Genomic DNA, 21,016 nt, shown 5'->3' with positions numbered 1-21,016 from the left:
CTTGGAACAGTTTAATTTCCGCTCCTAGATATGACAGGGAGCTACGGTCTCTGGCCCTGCGGAGAATTTCTTCTTTCAATTTAAAGTTCACGAGACAGCCGATCACATCCCTAGGGGGATCGGTATCTCTGCTTCTAGGTTTTAGAGCTCTATGCAAGCGTTCAAACTCAATATGTGTTTCAGGGGGTCTGCCAAGAAGATCATTAAAGATGGCGATAGTGGCTTTAGTAATTTGCGCGTTTTCGACGGATTCGGGGATGCCCCGTACGCGAATATTGTGGCGACGCCCCCTGTTATCCAAGTCTTCCATGTGTCTTTGGATATCTCTTAATTGCCTTTCATTAGAATGGGAAGAGGCCTGCAATTGCTGGATAGCAGTGTCATGGCGGGATGTTGTTTCTTCCACATCCTCCAGCCGCACTGACATGGCCTGCACATCTCTCCTGAGGTCTGTGATGGCAGAGAAAAGCGTGGCTTTAATGTCCTCTGCCACTGATCGGAGGTCCTGTATGCACAGGGGCTGTGAGGCATCTGTAGTGGTGGTCATGGCTTGGGGCTGGGATCGTCTCCTACCTGCAGGGCTGAGGCTGGAGGAGCGTGCGGCGCTCGAGTAGGCCCGATTTGAAGCCGGGGCCTCGCGTACTTGGGTCCGGAAGATGTCCGGAATTACGCGCTCGTTTTGCGCTCCGGAGCCTCTGGGCGAGCGGGACCTGGTTGGGGAGGCTCCCTTGGATACTTTCCCCATTTACTGGCAGCGGATGGCTCGGCTAAGAGCAATGCTTATCTCCTGTGGACGGGAGCTCGGGAATCAGGCAGCCATTCGGGTCCGGTGCCAAGCCACGCCCCCCAGGTATCTCTTAAGAGGTATTTAGATATTCAACAAAGTCAGGCATTTAATTCTTGAGCGTATTTTTCCCAATCTGTCCATATGTTTTTACCTTTCTCCTGATGGTTTCTAGTTTTGTATACCCATCTTTCTGCCTTCATTATTCCATCTACTTCCCCCCTCCATTCTGCTAAGGTAGGGCATGTAACCTGCTTCCAATATCTGGGGATCAACTTCTTGGCAGCATTTAATAAATGTGGTGTGATGCTATTTTTGTATGACTTTATAGATCCCATAGACCCATGGAACAAAAAGGGCAATGGTGATAACTCTATGACCTTGTACACACGACCAAGGAACTCGTCGGAAAAGACACATAATTTTCCTCGACAAGTTCCTTGTTAGGCTTGTCGAGAAACTCAACAGGCTTTCTTTGCGTACACACGGTCAAGACCAAATCTCCTCGTTCTCAAATGCGGTGACGTAGAACACATACGACGGCAAGGGAAGTTCGATTCCGCTGGCACAACCCTTGGGGCTGCTTTTGCTAATCTCATGTTACTGCGTGTTAAGTAAAAGTTTGGTAGGAGACGATTTGCACTTTTCAGTCTGTTACAGCGCGACGAATGTGCTATCTCCATTACAAACGCTACTTTACCGAAGGTGCGCTCTCATCTCATACTTTATTCTGAGCATGCGCGGGTTTCTAAGCATACACACAATCGTGTTTCTCGTCGAAAACCAGCCCGACGAGGAACACAACGAGGAAATTGAGACTCCCGTCGAGGAAAAAGAGCTCTGCCACCAAGATTCTTGATGGATTCTGTCAAGGAAAACGGTCGTGTGTACGAGGCCTTTGGGTTATTGGAATCATCTTACAGATCATCTTCCTTGATGACCATTTTCATGTGATCCTCTATGGGAAATTAGGCCACTTCTCATTCACGTTTTAAGACGATTGCCATATCTGACACATATGGATGTTTGAACTCACCCCTAATCCTAGTATCATGTGAGGAACTTCAGACGTTCCTGTACAATAGCAATGGCAGAGATTTACTAAAGCTGGAGCACTCACAATCTGGTGCAGCTGTGCATGGTAGCCAATAAGCTTCTAACCTCAACTTGTTTAACTATGACAATAAAACCTGGAAGTTGATTTTTTTCTGTGCAGAGCTGCACCAGATATTACATTCAAGTTTTAGTAAATCCCCCCAATGTGCACATGCAAGAGATCCACATATAAACACAATTCTCATCCGAGCTAATGGATAGCTGAAAAGATGTCTGTTGGCCTTTAACATCAAGGGGTCATCTTTAATGGGCAATAACAAAAACTATTTTCAACAGATATGATATTGTCCCAAGCCAAGTCTTTATATTGGTGGTAATAAGATATTACATCACCAAGATACTGGCACTAAAAGGAAATTATTTGAGTTAAAAATTGACCCTTTATATTGCCTAAAAGAATATGACAAAGTCCAGCTTGGATCTTGTAATGAAATGGCATTTATAAATAGCATGACTACACTGCAATGTAAAGTATTAAAAAAATAAAATAATCACACAATAATTCATTTTCTTGTTCAATATATTTATTGAGTTTTACATGAAGAAAAAAAAATAAAAAAATAAAAAAAGCAAACCAAATGTAATAAGCAACAAATTTTGAGATACATATACAGTAAGTAAAAAACTTGTCAATGCTTCAGTAACTCCCTGAAACTCAGAACTAACAGGGGAGTAGGAGGAGAACTTCATGAGTAGCACATAGTTAAACAACAAATAAGAGGACCCAGTAATGAGTCAGATATTTTGGTGAATTTCTGTAGAGCATGCCTCCTGACCACTCAACCACCCCAAATGGGTTCAAACTGTGGATGAGTGGGGGCACGCTCAGTAAATTTACGAGTGGTTAACTTAAATGAATAGTAAACCATGCGTTATGGAGAAGGGATAAAGTGTTCCCCTAACAAATTATAATTTCTATAGTGGAAAGTTTATAGCTATCATACCACTGACTTGTGTGAACAATAAATTGAAAGTGGAAATACAAACGTAAGAGTATTGAATTATCAAACCGTCTAAGTATATTATTTCAGTGGTAGGATATGCTTCTAAAAAAAAAGAGAGAAATAGGTATCCCTATATTGAATGTAGCATATAGGGAAGGAGGGAGAGGAGAAAGAAAAAAAATAAGAGATTCACTGACAGGTTTGATTATATCATACCAACCTAACAGAAAATAAAATAAATAAAATAAAAATAAAATAAAAGCAAAACATTAGTGAGAGAGAGGAAGGGGTAGGGGGAGGAATTTCCCGAGGTGGTGGTCTGGCTCACGATTGAAGAAAGACAAATAATTAGCAAATAGTGTAAGTAACCTAGTGTGGTAATAGCAAAGAGTGGTCAAAATCAGTGGGGAGGTAATGTTTGACCCATGGTTGCCAAACCTTACGAAATTTATTTATTCTATTATCTTCTATGGCTGCCGTCTTAGCAAATATGAGCGCTCTATTCATTCTGTGTTTAGTCTCTGCTAGAATTAGAGTTTGGGATTTCCATGCTTTGGCAATAGTTTGTTTAGCTGCTGTGGTAAGTTGAATGAAGAGTTGAAATTGTGCATGGGTGAGCGTATCAGGCTTTAGGTTAAGAAGTGCTGTAGCAGGATCAGGGTGAATTGAGGTTTCTAAGGCTGTAGATGCCATTAAAAAGACATTCGCCCAGAAATCCTGGGCTACTGGACATTGCCACCAAATGTGGAAATATGTACCTGGTGTTTGACAACCTCTGAAGCAATTAGTTGGATATGTGGGGATAAATCTGGCTATTCTAGCAGGTACCATATACCAACGTGCTAAGACTTTATAATTTGTTTCTACGGCAAAACAATTAAGAGAGGAAGATTTAGTGGCTAACCAGATCTTAGACCATTCTTTGGTATTGAACACTCGGCCCATGTCTTGCGCCCATTTAGCAACGTACGAGGGTAACATATCATCAGTGGGCTCATTAAGACGTTGGTATATTATAGATATTAGACCTCTAATGTGTGGGTCACTTATACAGATCCGCTCAAATTGCGTCATTTGGTTAAGAGGTGAGCCTGTACGAAGTAACGGTTCGTAGAAATTTTTGATTTGCAAATAACGGAAGATTTCACTATTAGGAAGGCCAAAGGTTTCACATAATACAGGGAAGGCATGTATAGTAGTAGCAGAGGTTAGTCTGTATAAACAAGTCAGGTTACTGGAAGACCAAGCAGAGAATGATCTTGGGAATTTCCAAGCAGGGTAGAAAGCTGGATTCCTCAAAAATGAGAGTAGGGGATTATGTGGGGATTGAAGGTTATATGAACACTTAAATTTGTCCCAAGTAGCTAAGGATTGTTTTGTTATAGGGTTGGTGATACATAGTCTGTCGGCAGTACTAAGCCATAGTATGTTGGCCACTGAAATTGGGTCTATATCTACCGATTCGATAGCTACCCATAAGGGTGTTTCAACTGTAGCATGGTATTTGGGAAGAAGTGCAATTTGTGCAGCATTAAAATAGGAGGAGAAATTAGGTAATCCTAGACCACCTCTCAATTTGTGTAGGTAGAGTGTGGATTTGGAAATGCGAGGCTTAGTGTTACCCCAAATAAAGGACATAACTCTCTGTTGGGTGAGCCTTAAAAAATAAGATGGTATCGAGACAGGAAGGACTCTAAATAAATATAGAAATTTTGGCAGAATGGACATCTTTATTGCATTGATCCTACCCATCCATGATAGTGTTAGAGAGGTCCATTGCTTCATAAAACTAGTAGTTTGTTTCAAGAGAGGTAAGTAGTTGGCCGCAAAAAGATCTTTAAGGGAGATAGTGAGTTGTATACCTAAGTATGGGAGTTGTTTAGGGACCCAATTAAATGGTAAAGAGTCTTGTGCTCTTTGGAGTTCTGATGGGGATAAAGAAATATTTAACGCATTTGATTTTGTTGGGTTAACATGAAGTCCAGAAATGTGGGCAAAGTTATCTAATGTAGCAAGTAGTTTGGGGTGGATATATGAGGATTTGATAAGAAGATAAGGATATCATCCGCGAAAAGACATAGTTTGTGTTGGTGACCACAACACCTAATTCAATACCTTTGATATCGGGATTAGATCTGATTAATTGTGCCAGGGGTTCTATTAGTAAGGCAAAAAGTAACGAAGAGAGGGGACAACCTTGTCTGGTTCCTCTCCTGATGTCAAACGTTGTTGACTTATAACCAGAGTATTTGATGTATGCTTTCGGATTGTTATAGAGAGAGGACACCCAGGTTAAAAAATGGTTACCAAAACCCCATTTTTGAAGTGTATACTCCATATATGGCCAAGTGACAGAGTCAAATGCTTTCCTTATGTCTAAAGAAACGAGACAAGCTGGGATGCGTCTATTTTTAGCGGCATGGATGAGTAAGAGTGTTCTCCTTATATTATCACCCGCCTGGCGTTTAGGCATAAAACCTGTTTGATCTTTGTGAATTAGGTGGCCAATGATATTATTCAGTCTAGTGGCTAGGATTTTGGCTATCAACTTTATATCTAAATTAAGGAGGGATATAGGGCGATAGTTGGTCCAGGAAGTAGAATCAGAATGAGGTTTGGGGATCATAGCAATGATAGAGGTGAGTGTCTCTGACCTAAATGAGTGTCCTTTAAGGATTGAATTGAAAGCTCTAGTTAAAACTGGTGTTAAGAGTTGTGTAAACTGTTTGTAGTATATTGCAGAGAATCCGTCTGGTCCAGGTCTCTTATGCAGTTTTAGAGATTTTATAGCATTCAGGACTTCGGTATCAGTAATAGGGCTTTCAAGAAAATCGCTTTGTTTTTGGTCAATATTTGGAAGCGTGATGTTAGAAAATAGCTTGTCAGCTTTTGTTCTATCGAAATTCGGGGCAGGGGAGTATAGCTTGGCTAGATTGGAGCGAAAAACTTCGAGAATCTTAACTGGGTTGCTAGTGTACGCTGCTCAGGATATTTTCAGTCGGATAGAGGTTTGAGGGTATAATGTATTTTTTTAAAATTCTGGCCATGGGCGTGTCGGGTTTATTAGCCTTAAGATATTGGATATGTTGGCGTTTGCGTATGAGTTTATCTGCCGAGTCAGTGAGAAATAGATCTAAATCTAGGCGGGCTTTCTCCAGTTTAGCATTATTAATATTAGTCGGGGAAGATTGAAAGGTTTGATGACAGTCATTAAAGGTAGCTTCAAGCATTGTAAACATGAGTTTGCGTTCCTTCTTAAGTGCAGAGGCTAGTTAAATCAGTCTACCCCTAATGACTGTTTTATGGGCCTCCCATAACGTGAGAGCTGAGACGTCATCCGTATCATTGGTTTCAAGATAGTCAGATATTTTTTCAATCTCAGCACGGTGAGAAGGATGGGTCAGTATAGAGTCATTTATACACCAAGTGGTGTCTTGGGATCTAGGTACTGTGGATTTAATAGTGGTAAATATTGCACAGTGGTCTGTCCACGGGATAGGTATAATTTTGGATGAGATGATTTCTGGCAACATACTAGAAGGAATTAGAATATGGTCTATTCGTGAGAATGAGTTGTGTGGGTATGAATAGTGAGTAAAACGTCTACTGGTGGGATTAAGTTCTCGCCAAGTATCTACCAGGCCATGCGTTGTAAGCAGGTGTTGAAAAGATAGATTGATTGTGCCTGTAGTTGGCCCTGTAGGAGATTTGTCCAAAAAAGGGTAAATAGTAGCATTAGAGTCACCACATATAACGACTGTACCAAACTTATGAGCTTCTATGACTTTGAAAAGGTGAGACAAGAAGGCAATTGGACGTTTGTTGGGGGCATAATAAGAAACAATGGTAATAGGATTATCAGAGATATAACCTGTTAGAAGTATGTATCTTCCCTCGGGATCTGTTACTTGTGAAACCAGATTAAACGGAGTGGAACGGTGAAAACCGATGAGAGTTCCACGCTGTTTAAACGAGGCAGAGGCCGTATAGATTTGTGGATATGAGGGAGAAAGAAATTTAGGAGAAGATTTGTCTGTGAAATGGGTTTCCTGTAAACAAATGATATGAGCTTTCTTCGCTGTAAAGGAACGAAGTGCTTTGGTGCGTTTATGCGGAATGTTTAACCCTTGCACATTTAGAGACATGACATTTATAGGAGCCATAAACCAACTAGGGTGATCATTATAACATAACACATACAGTACTTACCGAGAGCCAGAACCATCAACGGGAGGGTCAGGAAGGGGTAGAAGAAGACAGAAAAAATAAGAGAAGAAAAAAACAATTGAGCAAACCCTTTATACAAATAGTGTATCAATATATTGAGATAAGACGATAGGGTGTGGGAGCGTCTCAGGGAAGTAATCAAAACTCCCCGAGAGGATCCGGGTCCACACGCAGAGTCCCCCATTGTAATGGCAGGAGTCTACGGGTGGTAGAGAGGGCAGCAAGAAGTTCCAACAGGAAGAACAACACCGGAGAACCCCAGGAATTATCTAAAAATTATCAAAAAAGTATATATCTTTTTAAAGTTAATTGGAAAAAAAATAGAAGGCTGAGGGAAGAATAAATAAGAATAAGGGCCTCATCGCCAAAATTCATTTCAGTCATGAGTATGGCCGATTAATTCGGCGTCCGAAACCTGTAAAGAGAGAAAATAAACTGGTTGAATATAATATTTTACTCCATTGAGTCGACGGTGTTGGGTGTAGAGCGTTCATAACGTCCACGCTTATGAAGGTTTTGATATGAAGAGGTGGCATAGCTAGAGCCTGCGTCTTTATTTTGCTGCGAGGATTGAGAGCCTGAACGCCTGTGAGACCGGTCCCTAGGTAAGGCTGCGTCTACCAAACCTAGTTCAATTAGGGCTGACTGCAAGTCTTCTGAGGAGCGACAGACGTATTTTGTCTCCAGATGGGTAAATCGGAGAGAAAAAGGAAACCCCCAATGGTAGGTAATTTGATTTTTCTGAAGTATCTGAAGATGAGGTTTAAGCGCTCGCCTCTTTGCCACTGTGATAGGGGACAAATCAGTGAAAAGCTGATAAACATGGCCCTGGAAGCTGAGGGAGTCTTTTCCTCTGGCAGCAGTTAACAGCTGTTCCTTAGTTTTATAATAGTGCAATTTGGCTATTATGTCCCTGGGGGGGCCATCATTTTTGCGTGGCCTTAGAGCTCTATGCACTCTGTCTATTTCAAGCCTTTCTATGGTTATACCAGGTATTAATTCCTGAAAGAGCGCCGTGATGGTAGACTGTAAGTCTAGGATAGATTCAGGGATTCCTCTGATGCGCAGATTCGAGCGGCGATCCCTATTCTCCTGGTCTTCTAAACGTGACTGCAATGTGAGGTTTTCATCTTTAATAGCCATGAATTCAGACATAATGTTCTGTGTATGCGTATCAATATCGTCGACTCTCAATTCCAAATCTGCAGTTCTCTGACCCAACTCTCTTATTTCTTTAGTCAGTTTATCTGTTATGTGGTCAGAAGTCTGTTTAAGGGCTTTTTGCAGCATACATTCAAATTGTTTGAATATATCTGGCTGCATTACTGACTGTGTATCACCAATGCTATATGTTAACTCACCACTGGGTGGCTGAGTTATCTGGCTGAGAGGAATAGGAATCATAGAGAGTGGAGTGCAGAGCTGTGAGGAGGAAGAGGAAGCCGCCGCCATCTTGGCTGTCAGTTTATGTGACGCTTCCTTCAATGGGTTTGCTTTATTTTTAGCCTTTGAGCCCCTCAGGACCATTCTATCAGCGGCGGGAGGTGTTCAGGTAAGTTTATACCTTATTTTTAATCGTTTTCAGGTCCGCTGTGACCTGTAGTCCTCCGGTGCTGTCTCCCGTGGAGCGGAGCTCTAAAGCGGCATTACCGTCGCCTCAGGCTGCCGCGCATGCTCCTCACACAATAATTCATTTTAAGCCTCTCAATATAGTGCTTGCCAATAATACCACACTCACACAATTAAAAATAGTGGTAAGTAAAATATTTTTATTTTTATTTTAGTTACATGCTCATTTTAATTTTGTTTAAAAAATATATTTATCAGTTTGTCATTGTACCTTTGGAGAAATTCTAAATGCTTAGTATAACACTTTGCATTTGCTGTGTAAATTCTATTTCTGCTTTTCGTTTGATATGAAATGTATACATTATTATATAGCAATAGAGTGCTTAAAGTCAAGACAGATTTGGTTAGCTATATTTATGGTTCATGCTGTAAAAGCTCAAGCTATCTAAGCTTAAAGCGGGAGTTCACCCGAAAAACAATTTTTAACATTAGATTGAGGCTCATTTTGTAAAGGGGAATCGGGTGTTTTTTTAAAAATCGAAGCAGTACTTACCGTTTTAGAGATAGATCTTCTCCGCCACTTCCAGGTATGGTCTTCGGGACTGGGCGTTCCTATTTGATTGACAGGCTTCCGACGGTCGCATACATCGCGTCACGAGTAGCCGAAAGAAGCTGAACGTCGGTGCAGCTCTATACGGCGCCTGCGCACCGACGTTCGGCTACTTTCGGAAAATCGTGACGCGCTGTATGCGACCGTCGGAAGCCTGTCAATCAAATAGGAACGCCCAGTCCCGCAGCTTATACCCGGAAGCGGCGGAGAAGATCTATCTCTAAAACAGTAAGTACTGCTTTGATTTAAAAAAAAACACCCGATTCCCCTTCACAAAATGAGCCTCAATCTAATGTTAAAAATTGAGTTTTCGGGTGAACCTCCACTTTAAGGGAGGATGAACAATTCCATTTTTAAATACATGTGCTCCTTTAAGGATCTGCTTTATATTTTCAAAGGAAGATTCACACAACTTTCATTTAAGAATCATGCTTTAGTTTTAATCAGATTTAATTTGAATTTTTTTTTAAACAGAAAAGAAAAAAGAAAAACAAAACAAACACAAGTAAATAATAACAGTATCAGTACATTTTATTTACTGCTACAGAGCTTTTCCAGAATATACAAAATATTCTGAAGAATCCAAAAATGTTCAGAATAATATTCAAGAGCAGCCAAAATATTATATTAATAAGATATATAAGTTTTCTGTGTCAACCTAATCCACCAAAAAACATACTTAGGGCCAGATTCACAACCGAGATACGACAGCGTATCTCCATATAGGCCGTCGTATCTCTGAGTTGCGCCGTCGTATCTATGCGCCTGATTCTTAGAATCAGTTAGGCATAGATTTCCCTTAGATCCGACAGGTGTAACTGTGTTACACTGTCGTATCGTAAATGCATATTTATGCTGGCCCCTAGGTGGCGCTTCTGTCGAATTCCGTGTCGAGTATGCAAATTAGCTAGATACGCGAATTCACGAACGTATGCCCGGCCGACGCAGTACATTTACGCCGTTTACGTTAGGCTTTTCCCGGCGTATAGTTACCCCTGCTATATGGTGGCGTAAGTCCTGCGTACCAATGTTAAGTATGGCCGTCGCTCCAGCAAACGAAATTTGAAAATTTTACGTCGTTTACATAACTCATCCGTGAATGGGGCTGGACGTTATTTACGTTCACGTCAAAACCAATACGTCCTTGCGGCGTATTAGGAGCAATGAACACTGGGAGCTCCATGATTCACATCTGGTGGGAATGCCCTTTGCTCCAACCATTCTGGAGAGAAGTTCACTCCATAATTTCCTCGGTCACCACCTATACCTTAGAGCAGTGTTTCTCAACTCCAGTCCTCGGGGCGCACCAACAGGTCATGTTTTCAGGATTTCCCTCAGATCAAACTGCTGTGGTAATTACTAAGGCAGTGAAACTGATCAAATCACCTGTGCACAATAATGGAAAGCCTGAAAACAAGACCTGTTGGTGCGCCCCGAGGACTGGAGTTGAGAAACACTGCCTTAGAGTACACCCCAGCTCAATACCTTTTACACCACACATCCCTCTCCCAACACGCCTACCAGAAATCGCTGGCCATGCACATGGTCAATGCGGCCAGACTCTGCATCCCCACCCACTGGCGTTCATCAGATATCCCAACCATGAGAGAGTGGCTGGCTAGGGTGTCCAAAATTGAGGAGATGGAGGAATTATTTTTTATTGCCCAAGATCGTATTCAGAAGTTTACAACGACGTGGGCCTGTTGGCCACACTTCAGGAACTCAGATTTTTACAAGTCCCTCTTCCCTTGCTAGCAAGAAATTACTTGTCAGAAGGATTCTCACGACCTGGACCCCCCCTTTTTTTTTCTTTTTTTTTTTTCCCTCTCTTCCTTTTTTCCTTTTCTTTTCTCTCTCCTTCCCCCTCTCCAACTAGGGCCCTTGGCCCCTCTGGCGATATAGCCGACCAACACCTCCTCCAGGCCCCCTGTTTGAACCACAAGTGTCGGTTATCCATGGTTTGTCCATAGGCTTATGGTATTTACCTGGTGTTATTATTTTAAGTACTGCATGGTTCTACTTTACGTGCTCATTGATGCCGTGATAAACTGTGTTACCTTGCTTATGTCACGCCATAATTGTACTACCAGAAGTATTGTCATGTTTTTTTTTGTACTTGTGCATTTTTGTACGCGGATATGTATGAATATCTTTTCCTTAATAAAAACTTTTTTGTGAAAAAAAAATGAACACTGGGAGATTTCCATGGAAGGCGCATGCGGCGTTCGTGAAAAACGTCAATCACGTCGGGTCACACAACATTTACATAAAACACACCCCCTGTTCCAAATTTGAATTAGGCTTGCTTACGCCGGCCGATTTACGCTACGCCGCCGCAACTTACGGAGCAAGTGCTTTGAGAATACAGCACTTGCCCATCTAAGTTGCGGAGGCGTAACGTAAATCGGATACGTTACGCCACCCCAAAGATACGCAGATGTACCAGAATCTAGCCCTAGACCTTTATTGTAAATTAAAATTTGTTTTGATCCATTTAAAAAAAAAAAAATCAAAACTTTTGATGGGCATTGTGTATAGGTTTACCATCAAACCTTACATATTTATCCATCACCGAAATCCAGTCCTCAAGGGAAGTAAGATTACTGTAGGTGACCACGTTATTGTGTCAATCTCGCTCCCTTTCTTGGTGAGATTGACCACCTACGAGCCCCGTTGTGGGAGCCAGCGACAAGCCGGCTCGCCGCAATGGGAAAAAGCCGTCATAGAAGCGACAGGGATCCGACTTGGATTCCCCCCAATTCTAGCCACAGCGTTTGGTATGAATCATGAGGGGGAACTCCACGCCAAATTTTAAATAAAAAAATGGCATGGGTTCCCCCCCAGGGGCATACCAGGCCCTTAGGTCTGGTATGGATTGTAAGGAGAACCCCCTATGCCAAAAAAATGGCGTGGGGGTCCCCCCACAATCCATACCAGACCCGTATCCGGCCGGTCAGGAAAAGAGGGGGGACGAGCGAGTGCCCCCCCCACTGAGCCGTACCAGGCCGCATGCCCTCAACATGGGAGGTTTGGGTGCTCTGGGGCAGGGGGCGCCCTGCAGCCCCCCCACCCCAAAGTACCCTGTCCCCATGTTGATAAGGACAGGGCCTCTTCCTGACAACCCTGGCCGTTGGTTGTCGGGGTCTGCGGGCGGGGGGCTTATCGGAATTTGGGAGCCCCATTTAATAAGGGGGCCCCCAGATACTGGCCCCCCACCCTAGGTGAATGAATATAGGGTACATTGTACCCCCTACTCATTCACCTGGAGGCAAAGTGTGAATAAAATAAACACACAACACAGGGTTTTAAAATAATTTATTAGTCAGCTCCGGGGGGTCTTCTCCACTCTCCGGGGGGTTTTCTCTGCTCTCCGGGGGGTCTTCTTCCATCTTCTCCACAATCTCAGCGCTCCCCGGTTCTTCTCCCGCTTGCTCTCTGGTGCCTTCTTCGGGGCTGGCCGCCGCTATCTTCTTTTTAGCTCTCTTACCAGCGGCGGCGCAGCCCGCTCTTCTTTACCGTCTTCTGCCTTCTTCTTTTCTTCCGATGTTGATGCAACGCTTCTTTCCGCTGTAATGTCAGGTGTGCGGCTCGCACCAATTTATATAAGCCTCTTATGACGTCACAGTCCCATCATGCTCCGGGACCCACAGAGCATGATGGGACTGTGACGTCATAAGAGGCCTAAAGGGGGCTCCCAGATTCCAATAAGCCCCCCGCCCGCAGACCCTGACAACAAACGGCCAGGGTTGTCGGGAAGAGGCCTTGTCCTTATCAACATGGAGACAGGGTACTTTGGGGTGGGGGGGCGCAGGGTGCCCCCCTGCCCCAGGGCACCCAACCCCCCCATGTTGAGGGCATGCGGCCTGGTACAGCTCAGGGGGGGGCGCTCGCTCGTCCCCCCTCCTTTCCTGACTGGCCGGGCGGCGTGCTTGGATGCGGGTCTGGTATGGATTGTGGGGGGACCCCCACGCCGTTTTTTCGGCGTAGGGGGTTCTCCTTACACTCCATACGAGACCTAAGGGCCTGGTATGCCCCTGGGGGGAACCCATGCCGGTTTTTTATTTAAAATTTGGCGTGGAGTTCCCCCTCATGATTCATACCAAACGTTGCGGCTAGAATTGGCGGGAATCCAATTCGGATTCCCGTCGCTTCTATAATCCCTTATACTAAATTCTATACCCACTGTTGATCCAGAGGAAGATGAAAAACCCCGGCAGAGCATTATCCAATTTGCTACAGCAGGGGAAAATATTCCTTCCTGATCCCCCGAGAGGGAATCAGATTTACCCTGGATCAACTTTACCTATAAATGTTAGTACCCAGTTATATTCTGTACATTTAGGAAAGTATTCAGGCCTTTCTTAAAACAATCTACTGAGCTGGCCAGAACCACCTCTGGAGGGAGTCTATTGCACATTTTCACAGCTCTTACTGTGAAGAAACCTGGTTTACATGTATTTATGATTATACTTTCCATGTCCATATAATTATGTATTTTTGGGGATTGGCAATCACTGTTTACACAACAGGTTGTGCACATTAACATTGATAAGTAGTCTCTTTTTAATGTTTTTCCCAGTGTAAATCTGTTTCTTGTTGCTTATGAAATCGTGTTTTTTTTTTTTTATTCCAGGTAAACCTTTTGATAATCTGACCATTCTTAATGCTGCAGTGGCCAATATAATCATCTCCATACTACTTGGTCAACGATTCAATTATGATCACCCCACTATACTGAGTCTCATGGGTTTGATTAATGAAAATATCAAGCTAATGGGTTCTAAAGTGGTCCGGGTAAGTTGTTTTTTGTTTTGTGGGTGTGGATGAGAAGTACCGTATTTATTGGCATATAACACGCACAGGCGTATAACACGCACCCCAAGTTTAGGAGGGAAGTTTAAGGAAAACATTAAAATTTTAAATGCCCATCAAAGAAAAGCAGCCTTATTAGTGTCCATCTGCAACCTTACCAATCATTGCAAAATGATTAATGTCCATCTGAAGCCTTTCCCAACAGTGTCCAACTGCAGCCCTGCCCAACAGTGTCCATCTGCAGCCTTGCCCATCATTGCGAAATGATCAGAGTCTATCTGCAGCCTTACCCAACAGTGTCCATCTGCAGCCTTGCCCATCATTAGAGCACGATCAGTGTCCATTCTGCAGCCTTGCCCAAAAGTGTGCATCTGCAGCCTTGCCCAAAATTGCAGTATGGTCATCTGCCTGCCGAGGAGGGAACGGGCGCCGCTGAGATAGACAGAGCTGGATATCCTGTTCTCTCCTTCCCCTCCGAGGCAGAAGTTCGGCGTATAACACGCACCCACGATTTTACCCTGATTTTAAGGGGGAAAAAGTGTGTGTTATACGCTGATAAATACGGTACTTTGAATTGATTTGCTGCTTGGTCACCATTGAACATTTTTTAAAGTCAGTAAAAAAAAAAAACACTGCCAAACATACCTGAATATGTAGTACATGTAAAGAACAATTCCAATTTCAATATTAGCTTTTCTAAGCAAAACTTTTTTTTATTTTTTTATGGGGGTGGGGGCAGTGGATATTGATTTGGACACTCATGACAAGTTTCTTTTTTTTTCTGTCTCCAAAGATATTTCCCTTTACTTCCTGTCCTGAAGACACAATAAGAAGTAACTGGAAATGCCCAACATTCTACTAATATTGCACATCAGTTTATTAAGCAGCATTGAGGATATCATGCAGATTTTTGGATTCAGGGCATTGATAAAATAGTGCATCCTAGGTGCTGTTATTTTCAGGATATTATGCAAAAAAAAAAGAGGTGTACTTGATTCTTTGCTTCTATACATAGACACCACACTGTCTGAAATTCAATTGGGACCTTATTCACTTTTAGTAGGAGTCCACACTTGGGGTTCGTCTGTGTTTAGGTTCTGGCTGGTCTGTACAACTTGTGGTTCCATTTTGCTACATTTGGTTGAATTATGCAATGAGTGGTCTTTTTACCCATGCATTGTCTTTTCTCATTGTTATTTTTATTATTGTGTCTTATATTTATATATTTTTTGTGTTTGTTTTCACCTTTATTCAACTATTATATGATTTCACTTGTGTGCCCTGCTGTGGGCTTAACCTCCCTGGCGGTAAACCCGAGCGTGACTCGGGGTTGGTTTTCAATGCTAAAATCGGTATCCCCGAGTCACGCTTGGGGTGGACGTGCAGCGGCGCGGCTTACCTTTCGCTGGATCCACAGGCAAATTACTCACCTTGTTCCTGGATCCAGCGATGCCACCCCGCTGTGTGAGCGAGCGGGACCTCCTCGCTCGATTCACAGTCCCCGTGTGCCGCCGATCTCCGTTCCCTGCGACGTTACGACGCACGGGCGCGGAGAACGGCGCCAAATTTAAAAAAGTAAACAAACACTTTACATACAGTATACTGTAATCTTATAGATTACAGTACTGTATGTAAAAAATACACACCCCCCTTGTCCCTAGTGGTCTGCCCAGTGTCCTACATGTACTTTTATAAAAATAAAAAATTTAATTTCTGCCTAAAAACTGTAGATTGTGCAAAAGTGTCCCTTTATGTCAAAAATGGTTTTAGATCAGCTAGAAAACAGCGATAATAAATTATAATCACTTGCAGAAATGTGCGATAGCGATTTGTGGGGAAATTCGTCATAAAAAAAAAAAATAATGACAGCGACAATTCTGCAACTGAGCAAATTTCAGTGATTTTGAGTTGATTACATTATTGAATAATTTTTATTATAATTATATTATTATTTGTTATAATTATTTATAATTATTTATTATATTATAATTTATAATTTTGTTTTAAAAAAAAAATCATACCCGGGATGCCTACAAGACTCTTGCTTGGTCAGATTTAAGTGAGTTATTTCTAAAAATTACAGTCTACAGTATAAAACGCCAAATTTCCTTGCAAAATAAATGTACCGCTTTTGGTACGTAATTCCAGACAGAATCATACCGCCAGGGAGGTTAAGCGTATATATTTGGATAATTTAATCCTTGCTCTTGGTTATGATTAAGCGCTAGATCGCATGAAACTTGTGAACCTTGCTTCTCCTCCACTGTGCTAACATTGTGCTTTTATGCTGTGGCACTGCTGCTTCAATAAAGATGGGACACAGAATTGAATGCAGCTGTCTGGACTCTTCTCATTTTGCTCTTTATTTTGTGTATGTGGTTGAGAGGTACTTTGAATTGATTTGCTGCTTGGTCACAATTGAATATTTTGTAAAAGTTCAGTGATCCAAGGCAAAAACACTGCCAAACATGCTTGAATAAGTTGTGCAAGTACAGAACAATTCCAATTTCTTTATTAGTTTTTCTAAGCAAAAACTTTTTTCTATAGGATAGGTGGCAGTAGATATTGATTAGAACACCCTTGTCAAATGTATTTTGCTCTCTATGGGGTTTATCTACTAAAACTGAGATTGCAAAACCTGGTGCAGCTCTGCATGGTAGGCAATCAGCTTCCGACTTTAGCTTGTGCAATAAAGCTTTGACCAAAAAACTGGAAGTTGATTGGTTTTTATGCAGAGCCACACCAGATGTTGGACTCTTCATCTTTAGTAAATCAACCCCTATGACTCATCAAATATATTCCTTCACTTCCTGTCCTGAAGACACAAAAGAAAGTAACCAGAAATGTCCAGAACAAGTTCCCTGAATCGAAGATTTCACTGAACAAGAATAGAACTTAAAGTAGACCTCTGTGATGCTACCCCCCCCCCCCCTCCTCTCCAAACAGAATTATTCTACAAACCCTCAAAATAAAGATTTGGGGGAAAATATACAATACCTTGGTCATGGCCTTTGACACATTGCATGTAATAAGCGACATATACAGGGTCTACTATGCGTCTTGTAAAAATGAATAAAAAACATATTGGAGGAATAATTAATCTTATGTAGCGCCTGGTTACTTTGGAGTACCGGTGCTATTTAAATTTAGAGGGAGATCAGAGTGTAGTTAAACTCTGATCCAAATTGTTATGTTCAAAACAGGGTCTCTGTCTCAGCTTGGCTATGCTTGTGGGCTCATTCTGTTGTGCTGGGGTGTTCTTCCCACCCCAATGCAGTAGATGGCAGTAGTGGAGTCAAGGTTTGGGTGCTCTTCCCCAGCAGCCAATCAGGAGGGTTGAGCCTCGCTGTGCATGCTGGGGGAGGGTATTTATGGGGCAGACGCCATTGGTTCTGGGTCTTCTTCATTCAGTGTGGCACCCACCTTTTGGCTGACCACATCACGGCGCCCCAGCGTTATGGCCTACCTGGCCGGGGCGTGCGTGCGGCGCGGTGTTCCTGGTTCCGGGACCATGTTGGTTCCGGAACATTTGAGCAGCGACGGGGACCCAGTGATCACGAGGGTTCCCACCTTTGAGGATCCCGGGCGGTATGGCTGTTCGGTGGGGAGTCCGTCTGGGGAGCGCCAGTGGGAGGCTGGCGATCCAGGGTGGTTTCGGCAAACCACTGGGGATCAAAGTACTCGGACACTGAAGGATTGATCACCTGTCAGTCGGTACCTGGGTGACATTAAGAAGGAGATCCAAGAATAATTCACCTAAGGAGGATTGCCTCCGTAACTGCAACCGGAGAGGGCCTGTGGCAGAGGTGTCTCCCTGATGTCTATTTCAGGAGGGTCTGTGGCAGAGACTTTTCCTCAAGTCCAAGTTCATTGTTTTTACCCGGCTGGGTAATAAAGAGCACAGAAAAGACACTTGTTGCGGACATTTCTTTACTATTGCTATATGCACCATTCACCCCTATGAATTCAGAAGAGCCACGAAAATGTGCCACCCAAAATAACCAGCAGCTCCTCCGGGGGTAGTGCTACACCTACATTTATCAATTTGTCTAATATCTTTATTAGCATTATGAAGACCGGAGAAAAGACTGGACAGCTGCACTTCCACAAAATTCTTAAAAAGTTGCTTTTAATGGTAAAAAATGGAAACAGCACTACAAATCACAGCAGACAGTGGGGTGGATAGCTGACACGTTTTGCACTTGGGTATCAGCGCTTAGTCATAGCTATAAATTGATGCATGAATCTATGTATTTTTGAGTGACGGTGCAGGAGAGAGTGGGCGGCGCTCCTGCGCCCACTATGGATGCACCGCCACTGTCTAAATCCCACAAGGTTGCACTTCTGACTGGAGGGCTTTATCAAGGATTTTAATCACCAACTTTCCCAGGAGGCAGCAGTGTTATACATATATTTAAATTTTTTATGTCAATGCTTTTTTTTTTAGGATTTTCTTTTAAAAAGAAAAATCCCTTTGGAGTTGGGGGACTGGCTGTAAAGAAGATCTTTATTTTTTTTATAGAAGAGACATTTTAAAATGTTCATCATCAGGAGAAGAAATGACAGTATCGTCTTTACCCTCATCCTTCACAGTCTATCAAATTATCAATACATGGTCAATTATATACCTATGTATATTTTCTTTTTCTTTTCAAAGATGTACAATATTATTCCGACTTTGTTAGACCTGTTTCCAGGACCTCACCATAAAATTTTCGAAAATATGAGACATATGCAAGACTTTATAAAAGAAACGTTTACTAAACAGAAGAAAACTCTAGATGTGAATGACCAGAGGAATCTTATTGATGCCTACCTGGTGAAGCAACAAGAGGTAAGGATCACATTTCATTATAGATGAGTTGAATGATCTGTAGCATTTGATATCCAAAATGGATATTCTCAATATAATAATAAAAAAAAATAATGTTTATTTAAATCTTTTACATTTAAAGCAGGTATGTCTAAGCTTTTTATATAATCCCACTTCTATGTAGTAGGATTGTCTGTGGAAGATATAAGCAGAAGGATTTTTAATACTTCAGCCAACTGTGCATTGTTGAATGTCAATACAAAAAGAGAAACGAGCAGCGCCAACCCAAGTGCAGTAATAATGTAACTCATTTTTTAATTCAAATAGAAATGCACTCCCTCAGAGTATGATAAAAGCAGGCACATCATAGTAATGTCCGGTGGGTAGCAGGATGGACAGCAGTATGGGCAGCAGGGTTTCACAAGACGATCTTCCAGCGCTGTGGTATCTTGCATTTAGGCATAAACTGACATCTATCCGATATCACCCAGGTGCATAAGGATAATTACATACGTGAGCCATCGCCCAAGACAGGAGCCTAGAAAAAGCCAATATAGTGTAGTATTTATTGACTTTATTTTAAATTCATAAAAGCATTACAACATGGTAAAATCAGAAAAGTGCACTTACAGTAATGGCTGACGTTCCAAGCATGGAACATGGTGGAATGGCGTCAGCACAAAGGCCCCTCCATGGCTTAAGTTGTTCAGGCTGGTGGGGTCCAGTGAGGGCTTTTTAAGAATGGGGATGATGTATGTTTTAGAGGGGAAGTTAAGGTGCCAGTAGAGAGGAACAGATTGAAGATGTGAGTGAGGGAGCATAAGATATAAAAAGAGTGTGACCGTAGTTGGGAGGGAACATGGTCCAACAGACAGGTAGTAAGGCGTTTTTTTTTAGAAAACTTTAGCGACCTGTTTGGCAGTAGCAAGGTCAAATGTGGAAAGTGTTGAGGGTGGTTTTGTACAGTGTATGTTAAGTGGGATAGATATCTGTGCATTGAAAATGCCCCCATGAGTTGCATCAATTTTGTTTTTTAAGTGATTGACAATCTCATGAGCAGTGAGTGAGTTACTGGGTGTAGGTGTTGGTGGATAAAGTAGAGAGTTAAAAGTAGAGAAGAGACAACAAGGACTGGATCACAGAGTATTAACCACTTAAGGACCACCTGCTTCATATATACTGCAGGAGGGTGGCCCTATTGTGCAAAACATTGTACCCATACGTAGTTTAATGCACGAGCCACTCTGGATGGGCATGCCGGCCGCTATCGAAAGAGGCAGAAGAGAGGACAGAGAGGCAGAACAGCGATCAACTTTTGTAAACAAAGCTGATCCCCATTCTGACAGGAGAGTACAGTGTAATAGTCTGCTCCTTGTGATCAGGAACAGCGATCTCTCTGTATTCCCAGTTAGTCCACTCCTCCCACAGTTAGAAACACCTCCCTAGGACACACCTAACTCCTTGATCGCACTCTATTTTTTTTTATAAAATGTATACCGTAATTTATTATTAAAGTGATTTAAAGGTCACAAAAAATTAAATGTATAAAGGTAAAAAAAACTTCAGCTTTTAGAATCACTTTAAATCACCAATGTTTGTTTTCCAAACCTCTGCCTACCTCTGCGGTGGAGCTGATGCGCAGGTCCGACGGACGTTATCGAGAGAGGCAGAAGAGAGGACAGAGAGGCAGAACGGCGATCTACTTTTGTAAACAAAGCAGATCCCCATTCTGGCAAGAGAGTACAGTGTAATAGTCTGCTCCTAGTGATCAGGAACAGCGATCTCTCTGTACTCCCAGTCAGTCCACTCCTCCCACAGTTAGAAACACCTCCCTAGGACACACCTAACTCCTTGATCGCACTCTAGTTTTAACCCCTTCCCTGCCAGTGTCATTTATACAGTGATCAGTGGCTATTTTTTGCTCTGATCACTGGCCCCAAAAAAATGTCAAAAGTGTCAGATCTGTCTGCCGCAATGTCACAGTCCCGCTAAAAATCACTGATTACTGCCATTACTAGTAAAAAAAAAATATGCCATAAATCTATCCCCTATTTTGTAGATGCTATATATTTTTTGGTTTATAGCGCAAAAAGTGATCAAATACCAACCAAAATAAAGCTCTATTTGTAGGAATTGTGTTT

General features: G+C 42.4%; 1 protein-coding gene across 1 annotated transcript in view; it reads left to right on the top strand.

Annotated features, from left to right (window-relative positions):
• LOC120936161 (cytochrome P450 2F2-like) overlaps nt 1-21,016 on the top strand; it is a 69,916-nt gene that overhangs the window by 34,698 nt on the left and 14,202 nt on the right. The window contains exons 5-6 of the mRNA XM_040348308.1: nt 13,884-14,044; nt 18,720-18,896. Coding sequence (XP_040204242.1) covers nt 13,884-14,044; nt 18,720-18,896 — 338 coding nt within the window. The remainder of the gene's footprint in view (nt 1-13,883; nt 14,045-18,719; nt 18,897-21,016) is intronic.

The sequence above is a fragment of the Rana temporaria genome, chromosome 4 (genome assembly GCF_905171775.1).
Source record: "Rana temporaria chromosome 4, aRanTem1.1, whole genome shotgun sequence".
Classification (NCBI taxonomy): Eukaryota; Metazoa; Chordata; class Amphibia; order Anura; family Ranidae; genus Rana; species Rana temporaria.
The sequence above is the reverse complement of the archived record's forward strand: the minus strand, read 5'-3'. Positions and strand labels throughout refer to the sequence as shown.